This window comes from Myodes glareolus, chromosome 14 (assembly GCF_982192425.1).
Source record: "Myodes glareolus chromosome 14, mMyoGla1.1, whole genome shotgun sequence".
In the NCBI taxonomy this organism is placed as follows: Eukaryota; Metazoa; Chordata; class Mammalia; order Rodentia; family Cricetidae; genus Myodes; species Myodes glareolus.
This window is the reverse complement of record NC_142039.1, coordinates 49,315,171-49,335,310: the sequence shown is the minus strand read 5'-3', so window position 1 is coordinate 49,335,310 and position 20,140 is coordinate 49,315,171. Positions and strand designations below refer to the sequence as shown.

General features: G+C 36.5%; 1 protein-coding gene across 1 annotated transcript in view; it reads left to right on the top strand.

Annotated features, from left to right (window-relative positions):
* Positions 1-20,140, top strand: part of Gmds (GDP-mannose 4,6-dehydratase) — a 528,555-nt gene that overhangs the window by 110,512 nt on the left and 397,903 nt on the right. Inside the window, exons 2-4 of the mRNA XM_085699335.2 lie at positions 5,108-5,152; positions 12,632-12,719; positions 13,846-13,955. Of these exons, the coding sequence (XP_085555461.1) occupies positions 5,108-5,152; positions 12,632-12,719; positions 13,846-13,955 (243 nt within the window). The remainder of the gene's footprint in view (positions 1-5,107; positions 5,153-12,631; positions 12,720-13,845; positions 13,956-20,140) is intronic.

Below are 20,140 nucleotides of genomic sequence, written 5' to 3'. Positions count from 1 at the left end.
ACATACACACACACACAACTTGCTGAGTCCATTTCATGTTGCTTGTATGTATGTGATTTCAAGTCTGACTATGTAGTATCTCTGGAGAAGACTAGTTCTCCTCTTAGTAGACATTAATTGCCTATAGTTCTTTGTGTAGTGACAGGACCCTTTGAATTACCCCTCTCTTGTTAGCATTTTATTGTGTCATCATTGTTTGGGTCTTGCTTTTGCAGCTATACTGTTGTCATATCCTAGTTGTAATGTCCGCCAATCCTAGGAGACATCATCTCACAGCAGACATCCTAGTACTCTAGCTCATACTTTGTTTTAGCTCCCTCAAAAGATTGTGTTTTAAAAATTGTGATGTTGAACTAACTGTGTCCAATGTTGTGCATGCACACATTCATGTGCCTGTACACACACACTCCACATATGGGAAATAAAAACACAAAACATAAAGGATCACTTTTGATACAGGTCTTTGGTATTTTATAGATTTAAATATTAGGTATAATTGGGGCTTTCTCCTTTGTTTGCTGACTACTGGATTTATCGTAGACAATGTATAGGATGACTGGAGGTGATTTGCCTCTTTCTGGAAAGTGAGTATTAGCATTAACCTTATACTTAACATGCAACACTGGGAATCCAGGACTTGACTGCAGAGCCATTCTTCCTTCTTAGCATGTATAAGCTCCTGCGCACCTACCTAGAGGGCACTTTTCCTGGTATAGAAAGAAAGATGGCTACAGAAGTTCTTGGCTGGGAATAGTCAGCTCTTTTGTTCAGAGGTAGTTGACTACCCTTTTGAATTGCTGTCGTCCTCTCTACAAGGAGTAAGTGAAGTGAAAGTCTGCCTAGTCTTTGTTGATAGCACCTTGTATGGAGAAATATTTTTGAATTTTAGAAATTACTAGATGGGTATATATTTTTGAAGTATTTTTTTACTATTCATTCTGTTACTTCTGTAGTCATCATAATTAATTTTGTTCTTGTTATTCATGCAATAATGTGCTAGACTAAATATGTTATTTATTGCTCAGCTGTACTCACTAGTGTATTTTTTTTCTTTTACAAAGGTAAGTTTTGTTGAAATGGGGTTTGAAGTGTAATCCAGGCTACCTCCTGAAATCCTTTTTCCTCAGTCTTCTGAGTTCTGGGGTGACAGGTATACACCTTCATGCTAGATTGTTTAGATTTTAGTGTAGAATTCTGAGCTCTGGTATTCTAGAAACTTGCTTTTTATTATTATGTTTTGGTATGTAAGGACATGCAGGTTCTACACTCCCAGTGTGTGACTTTACACTAAACACTTCATTGCTTTGAATCTCAATTTCCTGATCTGTAAAACGAGAGCGTTTAATTAATTGGTCCCTATGGTCTTTTGAATGCCAAGTTTGACATAGATATTATCCAGTGATGGCTACAAACATGAGCCAGGTGTCAATACTTGTTAAGTATATTCTACTCCTGGATGCTTCATAACCCACTGATTAAATAACTGGAAACTTTTATTCTGATTTCAAACAACATCCTTCCCTAGTAATTGATGTAATATAGCTCTTACTGTAAGTACAGGAATATCTTGATATTGTAGTAGTGATTAGCTTAAAAGATGTTTTGTGGTGTGTGTGGGGTGTGTGTGTGTGTGTGTGTGTGTGTATTACTGTTGTTGTTGCTTGAGACAGTCTCACAGTGTAGTCCAGACTGTCCTGTAATCCATTCTGTAGCCCAGGCTGGCTTCAAACTCTTGGGAATCCTCAGCAAAAGCTATTTCTTTTTTATAATAAGTAAAACATATGTAGGGAAAGAGACTAGAAGGCTATGCAAACAAGCACTTTCTTCTCATGCCTGTGTTGTATTCTGTCTCCTACTAGTTTTCAACCTTATGATATTGTCACTTTGCATGCTCAGAGTTCACGATTGAGAGCCATTTGCAGTTTAATTATAAAAAATCCAAGAATTATATGTCATAATGTTTTAATCGATGTTTATTTTGTTTTATGCCGCATTAATTGTTATCCTCTGCCTCATGAAGTCCATGGGCAGCAGATGAGACATGCCTGAGTGTGACTCATCTTTTTCAGCACTGTTGTTTCTTCCCTCTTAGTCTTGCAAAGTGGCTGTCAAATGGTGCATAGCACATAGCACTCTGCTGTCCCATGGGCATGTATATGCCCAGAGCCAAGACCTGGGCAATCTCAGGCACCCACCTTTTTTTTTCTTCTTCTGAGCTCTGGAGTATTCTAAAACTACAGGGTTTCAATGTGTGTGAGTCACTTGATTAAAACTGGAATTACTGTTTAATCTATAAACCATCCTGTAACGAAAACAGGCCAAATCAAGTTAGTGTGAAAATGTGCCCTTTAACGGTCCAGCTTTGTTGGGGTTTGATATGTTTTGGTAGCTCCCAGAGGGAAGAGTGAGGAAGATTATTTTCTAATTCAGATAATGGAAGAGTTGGATTCTAGTCCTGATTTCATCTGTAATTAGTTGTGTGATATTGTGTTATATCTCAGTTATCTGAGATTCCAAATGGCTGTTTACTTTCCTCGCTGAGTTCTTGTGTGAGAGAAAAGCAGAAAATGTTTCTGTGCCTTGAGAATAATAAACCATAGTGATTGTTTGAAATGGTCTGGAATTTCATATAAAATAGGTACTACCAATAACTATATGAAGAATTAAATTTATAAAGGTCACAGTTGGGACATTATTTCTCCAATTAAAATACCTCCCCCTTCGACAAATTTTGAACCTGGCTGGAATTTACACTGGGTCCTAGCAAATGAGCAGATCTAGTCTGTTTGCTTTGGTTTCAGGAGTCAACTGTCAGAACTTAATGTTACTTTCATGTTCTTGGTGTGACATTTTAGTCATTTGTCTGATTTGGAGCATTCTCTATCAGCCATCCTGCTGGTTTGCTGCATGCTCAGATACCATGTCTCCTAGGAATCCCCGAGGACCAGTGAGGAGGATGAGGGGGAGGCCAGCTGAGCTCCTGGGCTAGAGACCAAGAGCCTTTTCTCGGCTTGCTTCCCACTCATTGTGAAGCCTGGGCCCTATCACTGGAGGGGCCTGGCAAGGAAATGAGGAGGAAGTGAGTGCCATTGCTGGTTCAGAATGTTCCAGTGTGGTTGGAAAGTTTGAGGAGCAGCCCGGGTGAGAAGAACAAGACCTTATTGACAGGGTTCAGTCCTGGTCAGGTCTGTTTCACGTCAGCTTTCTGAATAATCACTGCTCTCCCTACCCAGGGAGGTCCAGAACAGCTACTACTAACCCCCCACCCCCAACACACACACACACACACACACACACACACACACAAACACATTCTATATGAGTATGCTAGAATACAAAGCATTCTGTTTTATTCCATGTGGATACAGTGAGGAAAATGTAGTGCTGGCTGCTTCAAGGTGACAATACTATAACAAAACAAGTCTGCTTTCTAGAAATCTTTAGTTAAATTATTATCAATGCAGCTGTTTTCTTAATACTGTTTTGCTATCCGTTGATTCAGAGAACTACTGCTCCCTAAATAAAACAAAACCTTCCAGTGATCATGTAGTCCAGCTTGGCTTATCCTGGCTTGAATCAATCAGCCTTGTGATTTGATTTAGCTAACACCTAAACATGTATAAAACCTATACACATTGTAAGGTTGAGATGAAAAAGCCAAACTCTTTTCTCACCATGTGTCTATAAACTTGACTATTTATGTCAAGAAGTCAGAAGAAAATCTGTTGGAATTTTTAATGGACCACAGAATGTGCCCTTTTTATGCCGGGCCTTGCCATTCTTCATGAATTCCCGCAGAACTTGTGCACTAACGTTGTAAACACTCACTCAGCAGCCCTGCTGTTTTCATGACCCATAGGGTGTCTCTAGTTCCAGCTTTAGGTCAGATCATGACAGTACTAAGATTTGCTTCATTTTTTTCCCCTAGAATATCTGGTAGGGGTTTCTGAACCTCACAGGGATATTTGAAGCTGTTTTAAACTTATGAAACCTAAGAAAACACAAATACTATAGCTGCTTGTCAGAACACAAATTTGTGTTATTAGAGCCTTAGTTTTACATTTAAGTCTGAGTTAGATTGAAGGGATTCCCCATTGGGGCAAAAATCTGAAGAGAAATTATGGGATTGGCTATAAAATGTAGGACCTACTACTCCTTTTTCTGAGAGACACTAGTACTCAAATAGTAATAGTTCAGCTCTTTGCCTCAGACTAGTTTAATTAGATAGCTGTCATAGTTTTTTCTCTTGTAAAGTGACATGAAATCATTTAATTAGAAAGTTTCATCTAGAAACTTGTAAAACAATTGTTGTTACCAGTTGAGACTCTCAGTGTTTATTTAGCTAGCCCCTTCTTTATGTGGGAATCAATGCATGTTTTAAGATAAACTCATGTGAAACATTTATTATTTTATCAAAGAAGTAACAGTTTCCTCTTTAAAAATTTCTTTGTATGTATGCACACATATATGATAAAGTGATTTTAACTGAACTCCATCCCATGAACCCTCTAAACTCTCTCTGCCTTAAATCCTCTAAACTCAGTGCCTTTCTACAGCACTATAGCTTAGCAGCTAACTGGTCCCTGACACCTCCCATGGAAGTGCTTACCTTCCTGCATAGTACTTCCAGCCTTCCCCACAATTCAGTGGAGTCATTCTTAGTAATGTCAACACCTTGTGCTCTGTTTCCTATTGAACTTGCCAGCTTCCTTTTAAAATATTATCCCCACCAGAATTTGTTGTATTCCTATGGCACCAAGGCATTTTGCTTTGCTAACATATTTGCATATTTCACATAGCCTGTAAGTGGCAAAACTTGAACCCAAATCCATGGGATTCTGAAGCTTTGTGCTTTCTGTTTCTCTGATTATTTGCTTGATTTTTTTATTTTTTCCTGTCTTCAGTGATGTCTACATGGGTACTGTCTGCTCTGTTAATAGTGGAACACCATCTGGTCATTATCAGTTTTGTTTTTATTTTGGTTGCTATGATGTTTATTCTGTTCAACTTGACTTTCAAAAGATGGTCTCAAAACCCTTAATGTAATAACAATTCTGTACCAGCCACCAGAGGTCTAACGCTTCTCAATTTTTTTCTCTCTTTCCAGGATGGCTCATACTTGGCAGAATTCCTGCTGGAGAAAGGATACGAGGTGAGTGACTCAGTGCTCTTGGGGTTGCCGTGGACTGCTAGGATGCAGCTGCTTTGCTTCCTCTGTGTGTGCTTTCCACGGAAACTCTGATAACAAATCAGAATCCAAGCACGACTCTGCCGTGGCGCCGGTGATGCTGCCAACTCATTGTGCTGTCTATCTGCTGGTGAGCACACGGGGTTTTGCTGTTCTGCATGCCTCCCTTGTGCTCTGATAAACAGCAGCCCATGTGAGCCTGACTTTAAAAGTTTTAGGGTTAATGTATGATGTAATGTGCTACATTAAAAAGTTCCACTCATGGTGAAGTCACTTAATTTGGAAATTGCACAGAGCAATAAAAACCAAGCTGATCTTTGGCAAGCTTGCATGAAAGATTTACACCTGGAGGTGTTTGCTTTCTAATAGGCAGCTGTATATTTTATAGAAGATGAATCTGTGTGATTCATAGTTAGTGCTGTTATCATTGTGATTTGTTCTTCAACATTATTAGAAATAAAGATTTGTATTAAATCTGATTTCTTTAGCAAATACTGTACTTTTCAAAAACATTTTCCGGATGGAATTTTATATAATTTCATGATCTTTAGAGAATAAAAAGTTATACACTGATCCATATCCTGGCCTGCTTTGACAGTGTTGTGTTAATAGTTTTACATGTTCTCTTTACTTCCATTAGTTGTAGTGATGTTATATAAAAATGTACAGTTGAACAAAGGGAAAAGAACTGCAAAGAATTTGGCTTGTTAACAAGATTTGATGAAAATGGAATTAGTTTTCTTATTGGAAGTCAATATTTTTCTGATAGCTTTGAGTATAATAAGTCATAGCAGTGTTTAGGACCTTATTTTATTTTTGTAGTAGTGCTATATCTTGTAATATCAAAGTAAAACTATGTAAATATGGGAGTACCTATGTACACATATGTCTGTAGGAATAGATTGCTATAGTAATTGAGAGACTAAATATTCAACAAAACAAAACATTTTAGAGAAGGTCATAAGTAGTACAAAAGTTTTGGTTTTAGAAAAAGGCTGTTGTCTAATCAAAGTGTTAATATGTTAATGAATAACAGAAAGATTTGGGGAGATACATCTGAAGTGTTATACAAATATGTAGGACCTGCTGCTAAGAGATGTATGGTAGCCAGCAATGGGAGTGAGTTGTCAGGAAATCAGGATAAGAAGCTGGGTAAGCCAAAACATTGTACTGTTGAAGATGGAGGCGGTATGTTGAGTGATGCTCTAATCACAAGGGTGTTGAGATGTACTTTGAGGTGCACCTGTGAGTAGACATGAAGTTGAAAGTAATAGTCAATGACTGAATGTAGTCTGAAGACAAGAGATTGTATGTGTGACTGTATGCTCTTGTAGAGAGTGGACTAGTGGGTGGGCAGGCCTTGGGGCTAGTTATGTTGTGTAGGCGTTAATCATTTGCAGGCAAGAGGGCTGCACACATGTTGCTATTAGTCCTGTTGAAGAAGACAGGGAAGACTGGTATGGCAAAGTAAAGTTCTATTTAGGTGTCTCATTGAGGAATTACCATGAATCAGAGTACAGGGAGGATGCAAGATTTGCAAATAGATGCAATGAGAATAAGACTGCCTGATAAGCTGCAAATATTATAATTTTATTAGCATTTTAAGTTAAAAGAGCAGATTTGATTGCTTTTTACAGAAAGCCAGCAGAAGACTTGGCAAATCACAGTTAATTGGGAGGAATTTATCACAGACAAAATGTTATGAGAATAGTGAGATCCATAAATTGTTAAAAACTATGATTGATAATTCAGGGCCAAGGGACAATGTAGGACACAGAGGACAAACAGAAGTCTTCCACACAAGATAGTAAAAGTGTGGGCTGTGTATGGGTGATAAGAGTAAAGACTTCATGTGTGCTGTATTGATTTCAGTGGACTGCTTCTCCTCAATTTTAAGAGATGATATAATTGTAGAATTATCTATTAAGAGAAGTCTGATGATGAATGGGCCTTTTCTTTCTATGCTTAGGTCACAGCAAACATTAGAGTGATTTTTTTTAAAAAATGAAAGCATTGGAAAATTTTCAGAATTATCAGCTGTAGTTCTTGATGATTCAAGACCATGAACAGTACAGAAATAGAATGTGTAGTTGAATGCCTGGAATCCTGTCTGACCACATTTGAATCCAGAGGTCAGTGACAGGAATTTTGGATGAATACTGACTCCTACTTCAATGGACTCTCAACCTTAATGTGGACCCACCTCAGGTTCTTTTGGAGGTTAACTCAGAAATTTGTGTTTGTCTTTTCTTCTATATCCCTGGGTATTGTTGATACCGCCTCCTTGTGAACAGATAGGGTACCATTATATAATGGAACAGATGAAGTTTAATGAACGACTGACGACTGGGTGAGTCAGTGGGGCCTTCCACTATTTAAAATTTTTTATTATATTAAATTTTTTACTGTGCCTGCATATGTATGTATGTATGTATGCACACACACATGCTGTAACTTGTGTGTGAAGGTCAGAAATCAACTTGTTTTCTGGAGGACTGAACTCAGGTCATCAGGCTTGGCAGCACATACATTTATGTGCTAAGCCATCTTGCTGGCTTTATTCTCTGAATTACTTTCATTCCATTCAGATTCAGTTACTATTCAGAAATACCAGGAAGCTTAGACATAACTAGAAAACACATAAGTTTGCTAGCAAAGTGTGGGCTAGGAACAGGTCAGGCCTGTAAGAGTCATGATGCTGTGGCTGCTTTGTTATTCTACTAAAAGAAGAGGCAGACTCTCATTTTCTGTCAGTGGCACAGTCAGCCTGGCATAGAGAAGGAAGCCAGTAAAGGAGCACAACAAAGTCAGTGGGGAACATAACAGTTAATTAAGCTCTTTTGCTTTTTACCGTACTTAAAAAACAAAGAAAAATTACAACAGACATAGAAATATCAAAGAACAGCATATATGCAAAAGGATAGCCTTTTTATTTTTAACTACTGGTGACTAAGAAGTTTATTAGAATTATTAAAGCCAAGAACAGGCAGGCAGAGGGGTAGTAGCATGATAGAGATTCCAAGGAGAGTTCAGACCCCAGCACTAGGCACAGAGAGACTGGGTCTCTGATGAGAATTAGATCCTGAGGAATAGCATTTATTTGCATAATGCTGAGTAAAATATAATTACTCTTTTGTTCATGTATCTTTAGATTCCTGGAGCTTGGAACATGTTTTATGTGATTGCTGAACCTTCTGCATCTGTTCACATTGTGAATGAGTCCTCCAAAGTAATCAAGTAAAATACAGTTATCTTTTGATAATCTGCAAGGGGTTGGTTCCAGGAACCTCTGCACATAAAAAGTCTGAGGACACTCAAGTTACATATGTAAAATATTATAGTATTTGTGTATTACTTGTACATATTCTTTTTTATACACTAAGATAGTTATTATACCCAATGCAATGCAGACATTTCGTAACTAGCTGTAGTAATGAGGAAACAAAGAAAAGTCTGTCTTTGTTCAGGACAGATGGATACAGCTGCAATTTTTTGACTTCATGGTTGCAGAGATTATGGATATTGAGGATCATCTATATGCTATATTTCTGCCTCAGTTCTTACTGAGAAGATGCTCAGAATAATAGTATTTATTGTTTGCTTCTTGACTTTTACTTAAGATTAAAACATTGAAAAAGTGACCACATCCATACTTGTTTATTGTTATTATTTTTATAGTTAACATTATTATTGTTCTTATTTTGAGAAAGGGTTTTGCTAAGTAGTCCAGGCTTGCTTGGAAATCATGATGCTCCTGTCTCTACCTACTGTGTTCCGGGATTACAGGCATATGCCACCATGTCTGATTCTTTTGTTCATTCTGCAGTTACCCTGAAGACACTTTTTATACCTTATATATACTGTATATATTCTGTAGCTTGCTAAAGCTAAAAGTCCATTTTCTTTTATTCCCTGTTGACTAGCACAGATCAAGGAGCTGAATAAGCAATTTAGTTCTCATAACATTCATCCCTGGGGCTTGGCCACTGGGTAGCTTATGTCTAAATCCTCTGCTCTTGCTGCCTCTGTGTCTTCAGGTCCTCAGTCCAATTTCTTGACTAATCTAAGAGTTTGTTTTGTTCTCTGTCTCTCTCTCGCATCTATAATTAGGGATGATGAGCATATCTGTCCATTGTCTAAGATTCTTTGGAGTATGAGGTGAGAGAGCATGTGTGAAACACTTAGCCAGTGGAGCTTTATTAGACATAGGGTATCTCTTGATACAGGAATGACAGAGAGAGTGAATGTGACAAGCCAGGGACACATGTTGTAGAAAGTACTATAGTCTCTTTGCAACATTGAAGGCAGGCATATTCTCTTGCCTAGGGTCCTAGAACTTGCGCATTCTCTCACATTTTCAGGGAAAAAGGAAGATCAATAGGAGTGAAATTTGCCATGGATGTACATTCTAACTTCAAGTACCTTCTCAGTACCACAGTTTTAGGTAGCAAACATGTGACCACTACAATGTGTGCTTACTTTGCACAGAGAAAAATAGGAGATATAAAGACTAGTACTAAAAAAAAACTTATGTTGAACTCTTCAAAATCTAGCATGTATCTGACTATAAGATAATATGTTTTTAGTAACCTTACAAACAAGACAGCATGCCAGAATTTAAATAAGGAATAGGTTCGTTCACTTTAGTTTTAGAGTGTGGTCTTCTTCCTGTTCCTTTCTTGTTCTGTGAGACTTATTTCAGAAGCTTGGTACTTTGATTAGAGAAAAGGCCATTCTTCATATAGATTTCATTTTCAAACTGGACTGTTCACTGGCAAAATAGAACAAGTGTGTTCTTTGACTGCCATGCTGTAAGCTAAATGTGTCAGGCAGTGTTCTCACTCGTGGTATGGTGATTGTGAAGATTTGCCTTACCAGTAAAGGCCAGTGTCTGCTTGTGGTCATTGCTATGTAAATGTCAGATACTGCTACAATCTAGGTGATCCATACTTTCGAAAGATGAATGGCACTAACCATTCCTAGGAGTCGTCCTCCTCCAAGAACAATTTAGACACTGGAGAATTTGGAATGCAGTGGTGTGAATCACCTCACTTCTTAATAACTATTGAGAAAGCTTTTCTTTGTTAGCACCTACTTTGAACTCAATATTTTGGAGTCAAACCATCTTTGTTTTGACATTGAGAGAACTTGAAATTTTCCTTTTTGACAGTTGATTGGGGCATGAAATTTGTATGTTAAAATATCCTTTTCCACTTAAGAACTTAGATATTCCTAGCTAGCACAATTGATAATAGTACTGATTAACTTTATGTAAAGGTCATTTGGTTTATTTATTTTCTCTGTTTGCTTTCCTAAACCACATCTCCTTTCCTCCCCATATCTTGAAAAAGGGCCTACCTATTTCTTTCTGTGAAGGGAAAGCTGCTAATCTCAAATTCTTAACTAGATTCTGCAGTGTGTGCACGTTTTGGCTTCTCTTAATGTTTGTATTTCACCTGCCTCAGAAGCAGACAGACTCAGCTTTCATTAGTTCTTAGAATAATACCTTCTGTCACGGATTAAGTATTTGGCAAGTCTTTCTTCTCTTCTGCACACATGCCAATTTGGGAGTAAGTGGAAATTCAAACACTTTCACTAGAGAAAAACAAAACAAAACTAGTGCTGTGTCTCTGTAGGTGTGACAGTAAAGTCATTGCTTTTATTTGCTCTGACTTTTTGTCCATGTTACAATTGTAGAATATTCTTATCAAAGCCTTGCAAGTTTGTATGTTTAGGACATTTCTCTGTGCTTTTGCCTATTGGAATATGTGCTTTCTCTAGAATTTAGTAATTAAGAGAAGGCTTCCCAAATAGTAATTATATTTTAATTATCAAGTAAATTGTTTTTAGAACAAAGAAAATTATTACTGAATAAAACAGAGCACGTATATTAGAGAAATTTGAACAATAGAAATAACTGTAAACACCAAGTTTCGTATGCATTAGTAAATATGTAAAAATTGTCTCTTACTTAAAAATATTCATTAATTTTGTAGATCAGTTTGACTTTATAATCCAGTAGCAACTTGAAAAATTTGAGATTAGAAAATGCAGTTAATTATAAACTTAATAATAACACATTTCTATTTAATCATTCCTAAATTTTAATGTTTGTTTCCTAAAATGTCAGTCAAGTTTGCAACATTTCTAAGGTATTTTCATATTTACCAACTTTTCTTGAGTTTTGTTCTTTTGGAAAATGGTGTTGATGAGTGCTTTTCTCTTGGCAAAAACAGTTAGCTAACAGACTTATTAATCGTGGGCATGTCATATCCTTAGCAGAAGTCAGTTTCTTGTGTATGCCATATAAAACGGCAATGACATTTCTTTCTGTTTGAAAGAAAGCTTTATGTGCTTATAATTCCCTTTGCATTTGGAATGTTTGAGTCATGCCAGGGATTAATTTTGGTTTGAAAGAGACAGAAAACGATTGAGTTAAAATATAGAAGTATATTCAGCTGTAAACGAATCTACCCAACATTAGAAAGAACACTTCCAAAATAAGTTCAGAATTAAAACTGCCACCAGTGCAACTGGAACTTCAGCAGTTGGTGACATAAGCTCGTGTTAGCATTGGCAGCACAGAGGGAGAAATCTTGACACAAGGAGGAAGTGGGACCAAGTGTGGAGTAATTTCTCTCATGTGTCAGACACAGTGGTCTTTTCTTTAGTATCAGACAGGTATGCTCTGCTGTTCAGTGATTCTATCCCTTCACATTGACTATGGCCATATCAAGATTTTTTAAAAAGTCTTTCTTCTTCTTCTTCTTCTTCTTCTTCTTCTTCTTCTTCTTCTTCTTCTTCTTCTTCTTCTTCTTCTTCTTCTTCTTCTTCTTCTTCTTCTTCTTTTTAAATCTTTGGTCTTTTATGTCTTAAGTTTAGTAATATATAATCTTTTCCTTAATCTTTATAGTTTGGCTTTTTAACTTTTCCACACAGCCTCACAATAGCAACTGCTCTCTGATTTTATCTATGCCTCTTGAAATTGATCTCACAGCATGAAGTAGCACTGGTAACTCCAGGGTAACTGTGGAAATCTTATGCTTTGTGTTAAACAGGTCAAAAGCGGTTTCACAGCTGCAGCCTTAAGTTTGCCTTCACTTTCAAACCAGAGATATTTTTGTCATCAGTATGACTGTGTATGGTTTAGAAGACAAACTTGAGTATATGCAACTATGCATGAAGCCTTGTAATTATTTAATTACTTACATTGAGATTGGCAGTAAAAAAATCCTTCGTAAGGTCAGAAACAGTGTGCTGGTAGCACACAGGCAGTAGTTAGGCAGAAAGTAAACAGTGGAACTATTTCTCTTAATTTATTCCATCTTAAGTACTATTTATACTTTTTAAAAAACATACATTAGGCAAATGAACTTCCAAGTTTCTTATCAATTCTCTCTTATATTTATAACTTACGTTTGTCTTTCTTTACTTAAAATTCAGGTCCATGGAATTGTACGGCGATCCAGTTCATTTAATACAGGTCGAATTGAACATTTATATAAGAATCCACAGGCTCACATTGAAGGAAGTAAGTTTCTTTCTCAATTTTTTGTTGCTTCCTATTTTTAGATATTTTCAAATATCATTATTCATAGCTCATCTAGTCACAATTACTCGCCTGGGATTACTACAGTGAATAACACCTGACCTACAAGCTAGGGAAACATTCCTTGTACCTCCTCCAGCCTTAGTGCCATATTGGTCTGATTATTAGAGTGATATAGTCAGTAGATGGCTTTAAGAGAAATAGACAAGACATAACTTTGATTAGTGCTTTTTAGCTGTGTGATTGGACGGACCCTCATGTTTTCTTCTTTTCTTACTTCTCCTTCTCCCAGATTTCTACTTCCATTTATTCTGTCTGCATGCCAGCCCACATATCCTTTTTCTCTGCCCAGCTGTCAGCCATTTATTAGACCAATCAGGCGTTTTATACTTGAAAGTAACATAGCTTTACAGAGTTAAACAAATGCAACATAAAAGGATGCAATAAATCTTTGCATCATTAAAGAAATGTTCTACAGCATAAATAAATGTAACATACCTTAAAATAACATTCCATAACAAATATCTAAACAAAATTACCTCAAAAAAGTTATCCCAACAGAGGTATCTTCTCATTTATCACTGTGTTGTAGATTTCTTTAGTGATTCTATATACATTATTCTATATGATATAATATATTATATCATATTTTTCCAAATTTCTCTTTTATGTAATACATGTCTAAATTTTTATAGCCCTATGATAATTGTCTAACATCTTCAGGATATTACCATTTTTAAAACAAGTCTATTTGAATTTATTTTTACAAATTCACACAGACCTATCCTTATACCTTATATGTTTCTTAAAGATAAAAGTTGTAATTTGACACTCAGGAACCATCAAATACAATGTTTCTGTTGTGTGTTGTTGCACAGGAATTGGTACACATGACAGGATTTTGCTAAGTAGTTCAGGCTAACCTCAAATTCAAGATCCTTCTGTCCCAGTGGTCCAAGTACTGGGATTGCAGAGATGGGCTATCATACCAGGGACCATTTCTGGTCTGACCTTCTTTTTCATACGTGAATAATATGTATTTCAGTTTTGTTATTGAAATGTTTCTCATGTTATCTCGTATCTGATAATCCTTTTCTAAATCCTAAAGACATGAAGTTGCACTATGGTGACCTCACCGACAGTACCTGCCTGGTGAAAATCATCAATGAAGTCAAGCCTACAGAGATCTACAATCTTGGTGCCCAGAGCCATGTCAAGGTAAGCTCTTCTCATTGCCTTTACTTCTCTGTCTGTGTCCTTTTAGTATCTTCTATTCACCACATTTATTGTTTCTCAATACCATAGTAACCACTAGTCCTTATCAAGTTTAGTTCTGTATTAGTTTTGAAATTCATCCTAATAAAAATGCTTATAATTTTAAGCTGAGGTTTCTGTTACTCAATAGTACAATAAAATCTTTCAAGTAACATTGAAGTAACAATTTGCATGAATTTTAGGTTGTTCCCTATATTTAAGAACCTCTGTTCAGACATTTCATATCAATCTGTGAGAAAAGTATTTGTTAAAATGTTAGACGGTATAGCTCATTAAAATCTTTATTTTAGTGTTAATTTTTGGTAATGACTATATGCCTGGGTTGATGGATATTCTTGTGTTGTAAGATATCCTTAAAAATTATATTCTTTGGGTTTCAGTTATATGTTAAAGTTAGCTTACTTTTTTGTTGTGAACTGTGAAAAGAGTAAGTCTTTTTTTTGCCATTTCTTCTTATTGTGACACTCTTAATGTTGATTTCTTCCCTATATTCAGATTATCTGGTGCTTTGCCCATCTTTCTTTAGTCCTTCTCTCCGGAACAGTCATAGTAAACTTGAGAAGGTCTTCCCAGCCTTCCAGCTTCTGTTTGACTCGGATTTTTTTGACTATGCCCTGATGCTTTCTTGGGTGAATGAAATTTGAAACCAGAGTTGATTTGTTCTATTTAGATACCTATTCAATCAAGTGGTTGGTAGAGTTTAGGAATAAGAACAAATAGCTCTAGGTTTAAAAAAAATTCCACAAATATCTATCCATATTTTTTCTCTGTTTAAAAAACAAAGACAACAATTTTATTATGGTATGGTGTTTTTATGTTTCTCTTATTTTTTCAATTTTGTACAGAATGGGGGCAATATTCCTGCTTTCTACACCTTCACTGCTTAAGGCAGGAATAGGACCTGAGTTAATGAACAGTGGAATTAGCCTAGTCATAAAACAGCAAAATTTAAAAAAATGAGGGTGAGTCCTTGAGTTGCAGAGCCCTTAGACTCAGCATTTAAGAGCACTGACTGCTTTTGCAATGTACTAGGGTTTGATACCTAGCACCCACATGGTGACTTACAAACATCGGTAACACTAGGGTATCTAACACCCCTCCTGACCTCTTGAGGCACTAGAAACACATGCAATACACAGAGGCAAAACGCTCATACACATAAAACAAATACATCTTAAAAGTAAAAAGCAAATAATGAATTGTATGAATTTTGCTATTATTTTTTCAATTTGAGATTGGCCCATTTTTTCCTCTGAGATCTACATGAAGATTTATGAAGGCATTTCTTATCTGCCTATACTGTTTTGAAATACAAAAAAAATTCCATCTTTCTCCTTTTTTTCCTTCTTTTTCTTTGGGTGTTGTGGATGCAATACAGGATCTTATACATGCTAAATACATGCCAGAGATAAATTTTTCCCTTTGCAAGTGGAGCTGTTTTCCTAGGGATTTTCAGTTTTTGTTTCTCCATCGTGAAGGCATGTCTTAAATTTTGTTTTTGAGAGATTGATTATCTTATTTTCTACAGAGAAGTACTAGTGCTGTCCTTCCAGGAATAAGGCCTGATTTCCTCTAATTGAAGCAGTTAGCTTATCTTCCATACTTCTTTTGCTATTCTTATCACAAGAGTCTATTAAAGACAGAAATGGATTGTTTGGGAATTACCATTTCAAATTTTAATTTCCTTAAGTTACAGAATTTTTTTTTGATTATAGATGGTTTATAACCTCTACAAGCCATAAACTAGCATGATGAGAAGATGGGGAAATTTTTATTCATAGTCACTTTCACCCTACCATCTTAGTATCAAATGTAATTATCTTTTCCATTCTCCCAAATGGAGAAATTCTCCAGTATGTTACATTTTCTTGAATTGTTGTGAGCACAATAGGGTTTGGGTATCATTCTGGAGTGGTTGTACTATAAAAAAAAGTTGGTTTGATTTGTTCTACATTAACACAAGTGTAAATTCATCTGTTTTACAGTATTTTAGCCGCTTTTCTTAAAGGATCGGTAAATTGTCAGGGATGGTGCTTAGTTAGGACTTAAAAACATGTATTTATTTATGTCTGAGGCGTGTATATGTGTTTGTGTGAACTTGTGTATGCCACAGTGCATTTGTGAAGGACAGAAGACAATTTTCAATAGTTGGATCTCTCTTTTTAACATGTAGATTCTGAGAACCAAACTCAGGTCATCAGGCTTGGCAGCAAGTACTCTTTCACACAGTTATTTCAGGCCTAAGAATTTTGATTTTTAAAATAATTTAATCTTTCAACATTAGTTGTTCATATTCTTTATACAAAGTATGGAATAGTAGAGAACAGAGAGATGTATGAAATCCACTTGTGCTGTTGTGGGATTCAGCTTAGTAGGGATGATTAGCACAAGTATCAGAAGCTTGCACCGTATTTTTAAATCTGTAGTGGCAGGTGAGAGGGAACTGGATGGCATCAAGGAGGAAAGGGAGAACTCAGGTCTTACGGTATATGAATGGTATTTACAGTTGTAGTAGGAAGTGGAGAGTTGAAATGAAGGTATTAACATAATTGTCAAGAGTCAGAAAGGAAGAAATTTTGACCACGAACACTAAAAAGAAATATGAAAGTGGAGTAGACAGGGAGCTGGGCCATACTAGACAGCTTCTGTGTATGTTGAACAAAGAAAAAACTTTTTAGATATGAATTTTAGAGGTTAGAGTCTATGAGTGAAGTTGCAAAGGCGTAGGTATTACATGAGTATGGTGAGGTTATAAAGGCTATAAGGATAGAACAGCTCACCTAGTGGAATGAGTGGACTTTCTATGGTCTCTAGAGAGGAGGCAAAGCACTAGTGCTCAGAGACCAGATAGTTGATGCAACAGCTATGTGTAAATGGAGGTGGTGCTTTCATGTTCTAACTGCATGGTCCCAAGTAATCATAGGGGAAGTTATATTAATTACAAACTGTTTGGCCTATAGTTCAGGCTTATTACTAACTAGCTCTTGCATCTAAATCAACCAATTTCTATTAATATATGTATTATCATGCGGCTGTGGTTTTTACTGATTTGCTGGCATGTTGTTTCTGTCTTAAATCTGTCCCTCCTCATTCAAGTCCTCAGTTTGATTGTTCCACCTAACCCTGTACTGCCTGGCTATTGGTCACACAGCTTTTATTAATAACCAATAGGAACAATATATATTTACAGTGTATAGAAGCATCCCATAGCAGCTATGAAAGATTTTACTACCAGCACTTAAAGAACACTTGGATGAAACACATTGTGGGGCTTGTTGGTCTGTTGGGTTGTGAATTCAGTTCTCAGAGTCCTTAATATGGTGTCTGGTAACTGGAGGAAAGGAGATAGAAGGCTGTAGGGAACTTGCCTTGTAGTATGGGAAGGCAAAGTAGGATGGCAGGAACCAAGTAGACAAGAGGCAGTGGGTAGAATTATGCCATGTAAGTTGAAAAGGTAGACCTTCCTAGGAAGAAGGGGATAGAGGACAAGAAAGGGATCAGTGGCCTTCATCATAGGCTGAAGATCTACTTTTAATGTTTCTGTTAATTTGCTTTTACGTTGCTGGAGTTGGAAACCAGGTCCGAAGGCATGGTAGAGGAGTGTTCTGTTACTTAGCCATACCCCATATCTAACTAAGGACTATGAAAAGAAACATCTGAAGAAGCTGTAGTAGGACTGAACAGATTAACATAGGGGTTTTAGTAGTTGAAGAGTTAAAAGGGCAATGTATAGTGAGTGGATTATTTTCAAGGAATTTCGTGATGGAAGAAAGAGAGAATAAGATAGTAAAACTTTTGTCGTCACCCCCTCAAAATTACTAAGCCTTGTCTCCAGAGTCTTTGATTTCTGAAGTCCAGGGTGAAGATAAGAACTTTGATTTTTAGAAAAATCCAGGTAGTTCTTAGCCTAGTCTGGTGGTCACATTTTGGAAATCATTCCTGTAACACTTCAGGTGTCTTGGCTCATTCATATAGTTGCTTTATATGTATTTGCCTTAGACTTTCCTTTTTTTAAGAGTTTTTTTTAAATTAATTTATTTGTTTATAAAAATTTCCACTTCCTCCCTTCCTCCCCATACCCTCCCATTCTCCCTACTCCCTCTCCTCCCTCCCCCCACTCCTTCCCCTCCTTCCTCTCTAGCCCTAAGAGCAGTTAGGGTTTCCTGCCCTGTGGAAAGTTCAAGTTCCTCCCCTCTCCCTTCAGTTCTAGGAAGGTGAGCATCCAAACAGACTATGCATGTACTAGACTTTCCTTTTAATGTACCAGCTTCTGAGTCTGATGTCAAATAGTTCTGCTAGTCATTAGTTCATGACAATGTGAGACTTTACAGTCCCTAACGACACCTATAATCGAGAATGGTGAGAGGCTGGAGTGAATCAGTGTATCCCAGTTCTTCCCACTCAGAAACATTTTTTTTAAATAACCTATGAGAATTGGTCCTTTGCAGAATTCTCCTTATATTTCAAGACAAGGCATACATACAGTTCATGTCCTTTAGCCCATACTTTTCTACTCCTTTGCTATGAGCTAAAGACAAGTTGATTCTTAGCCATGGGTAGTAGACGCTGGGAATACTGGCCAATGCTCATATACTCACCGCTCACCTAGCTCACCAGTATGCTACTTTGTCTTTTGATCACTCTGTGTTACACTTCAGGTTTCACATATTGATTTGTTTTGTTATTATCAAGGGATTAAAATATTTAATTTTTAATGAATTCTCCATGTTAGCCTATGTTAATATCTTTAAAGTATTTACTGTGCTTACAAATTTTTTTAAATAAAAATTTATTTCTGACTGGTGTAATGCTTTCAGTAAGATTAACATAAAAGGCTACTTTGTAATATTTTAAAAGATGGTTCTAATATTAGCACATTTTGCATTTAATTTTGAATCCTTGACTTCTAGACTGGGCATTGTTTGTGTTGGACTCACGTTGTACAGAATAAACTCTTCTCTATCACTCACACTTCCAGTGAATTTGATGTGGGCCATGGCAATGCTAAAAGTAAGGAAAATAAAATCATAGGAAGCTGGTCTGGCTTCCTGTAGGAAACCAATGAAGATGAAATTGCTCCTTGGAATGAGCCCACAGCAGTCTGGGAAATACTGACTGAAGACATTTTTCTGAATCATAAACAGTAAAATTATGACTCATCGAGTTGTTCACTGAAAGGCTGATTGGATCTTACGTGGGAGAAAGTGAGAGATGACTGCAATGTACCAGTTGTTAAAGCAGTTAAACCTAGCATGATGACATCATCCCAATAGGAACAAATGATACAGTTTATAGTTCTGCCCATCTTGAGAGGGGAAAAAATGTTTTAGGAACCTTTTGGGTTTTTTTCCTTTTTTAGTTTTGTTTCCTTAATTCCTTGTCAATATTAGTGTTTCTTACCTGTTCAGCATTTATAGTTATGTTTTTGGAATTTGTCTACTTTTCTTCACAGCTTCTTTGATCTTGCATCATTCCTACAGTCATAGTATCTATGAGATTTTTCTACAGTAAACCTAGTTCAGTGTGGATTGCATTTGCCTCACAACGTCATGCTGGAATTGGCATAAATTTTTCAAACATGTGAAAATTATTCAGTCATAGGGCAGTCATGAACTTGAAAAATAATTTAATATGATTTTCAGTTTTACAAATGAGGTCATCTGCTCAAATTATACATTTGACTACTGCCAAATTCAGGATGAGAACTCAGATCTTCATATTATATAATTTAATTTAAAGACCAATAAAGAAAACAAGTATTTTTACCAGTGGTAGTTCTGACATTAAGTAGTCTTCATAAAGTAACATCTTCTCCCACATTGCTATGTTTCTTCTTGTGCATACTTCTTCCCTTGTGTCTGTGGTGTCGATAGTCTTCTCGTTTTAGTTTTGAGAAGGATTTTTGAAATCCCCTTTCAGTGCTAAAGATCATTATTATATCCTCTTCAAACTTTCTCTTATTCTACATGACTAACTCCATAGTTTGCATTCCTCATCTAATCCTTTAATTATCCTTCTTACTTTCCCTTTTAGTTCTCCAAGTTACTTATTTGGGTTTTTTTCTGTAACAGTAAGGAGTCCTGATTGCTTTGGTTGAAGAGGGTTAAGTTAGAGCAGACCAGGTGGGT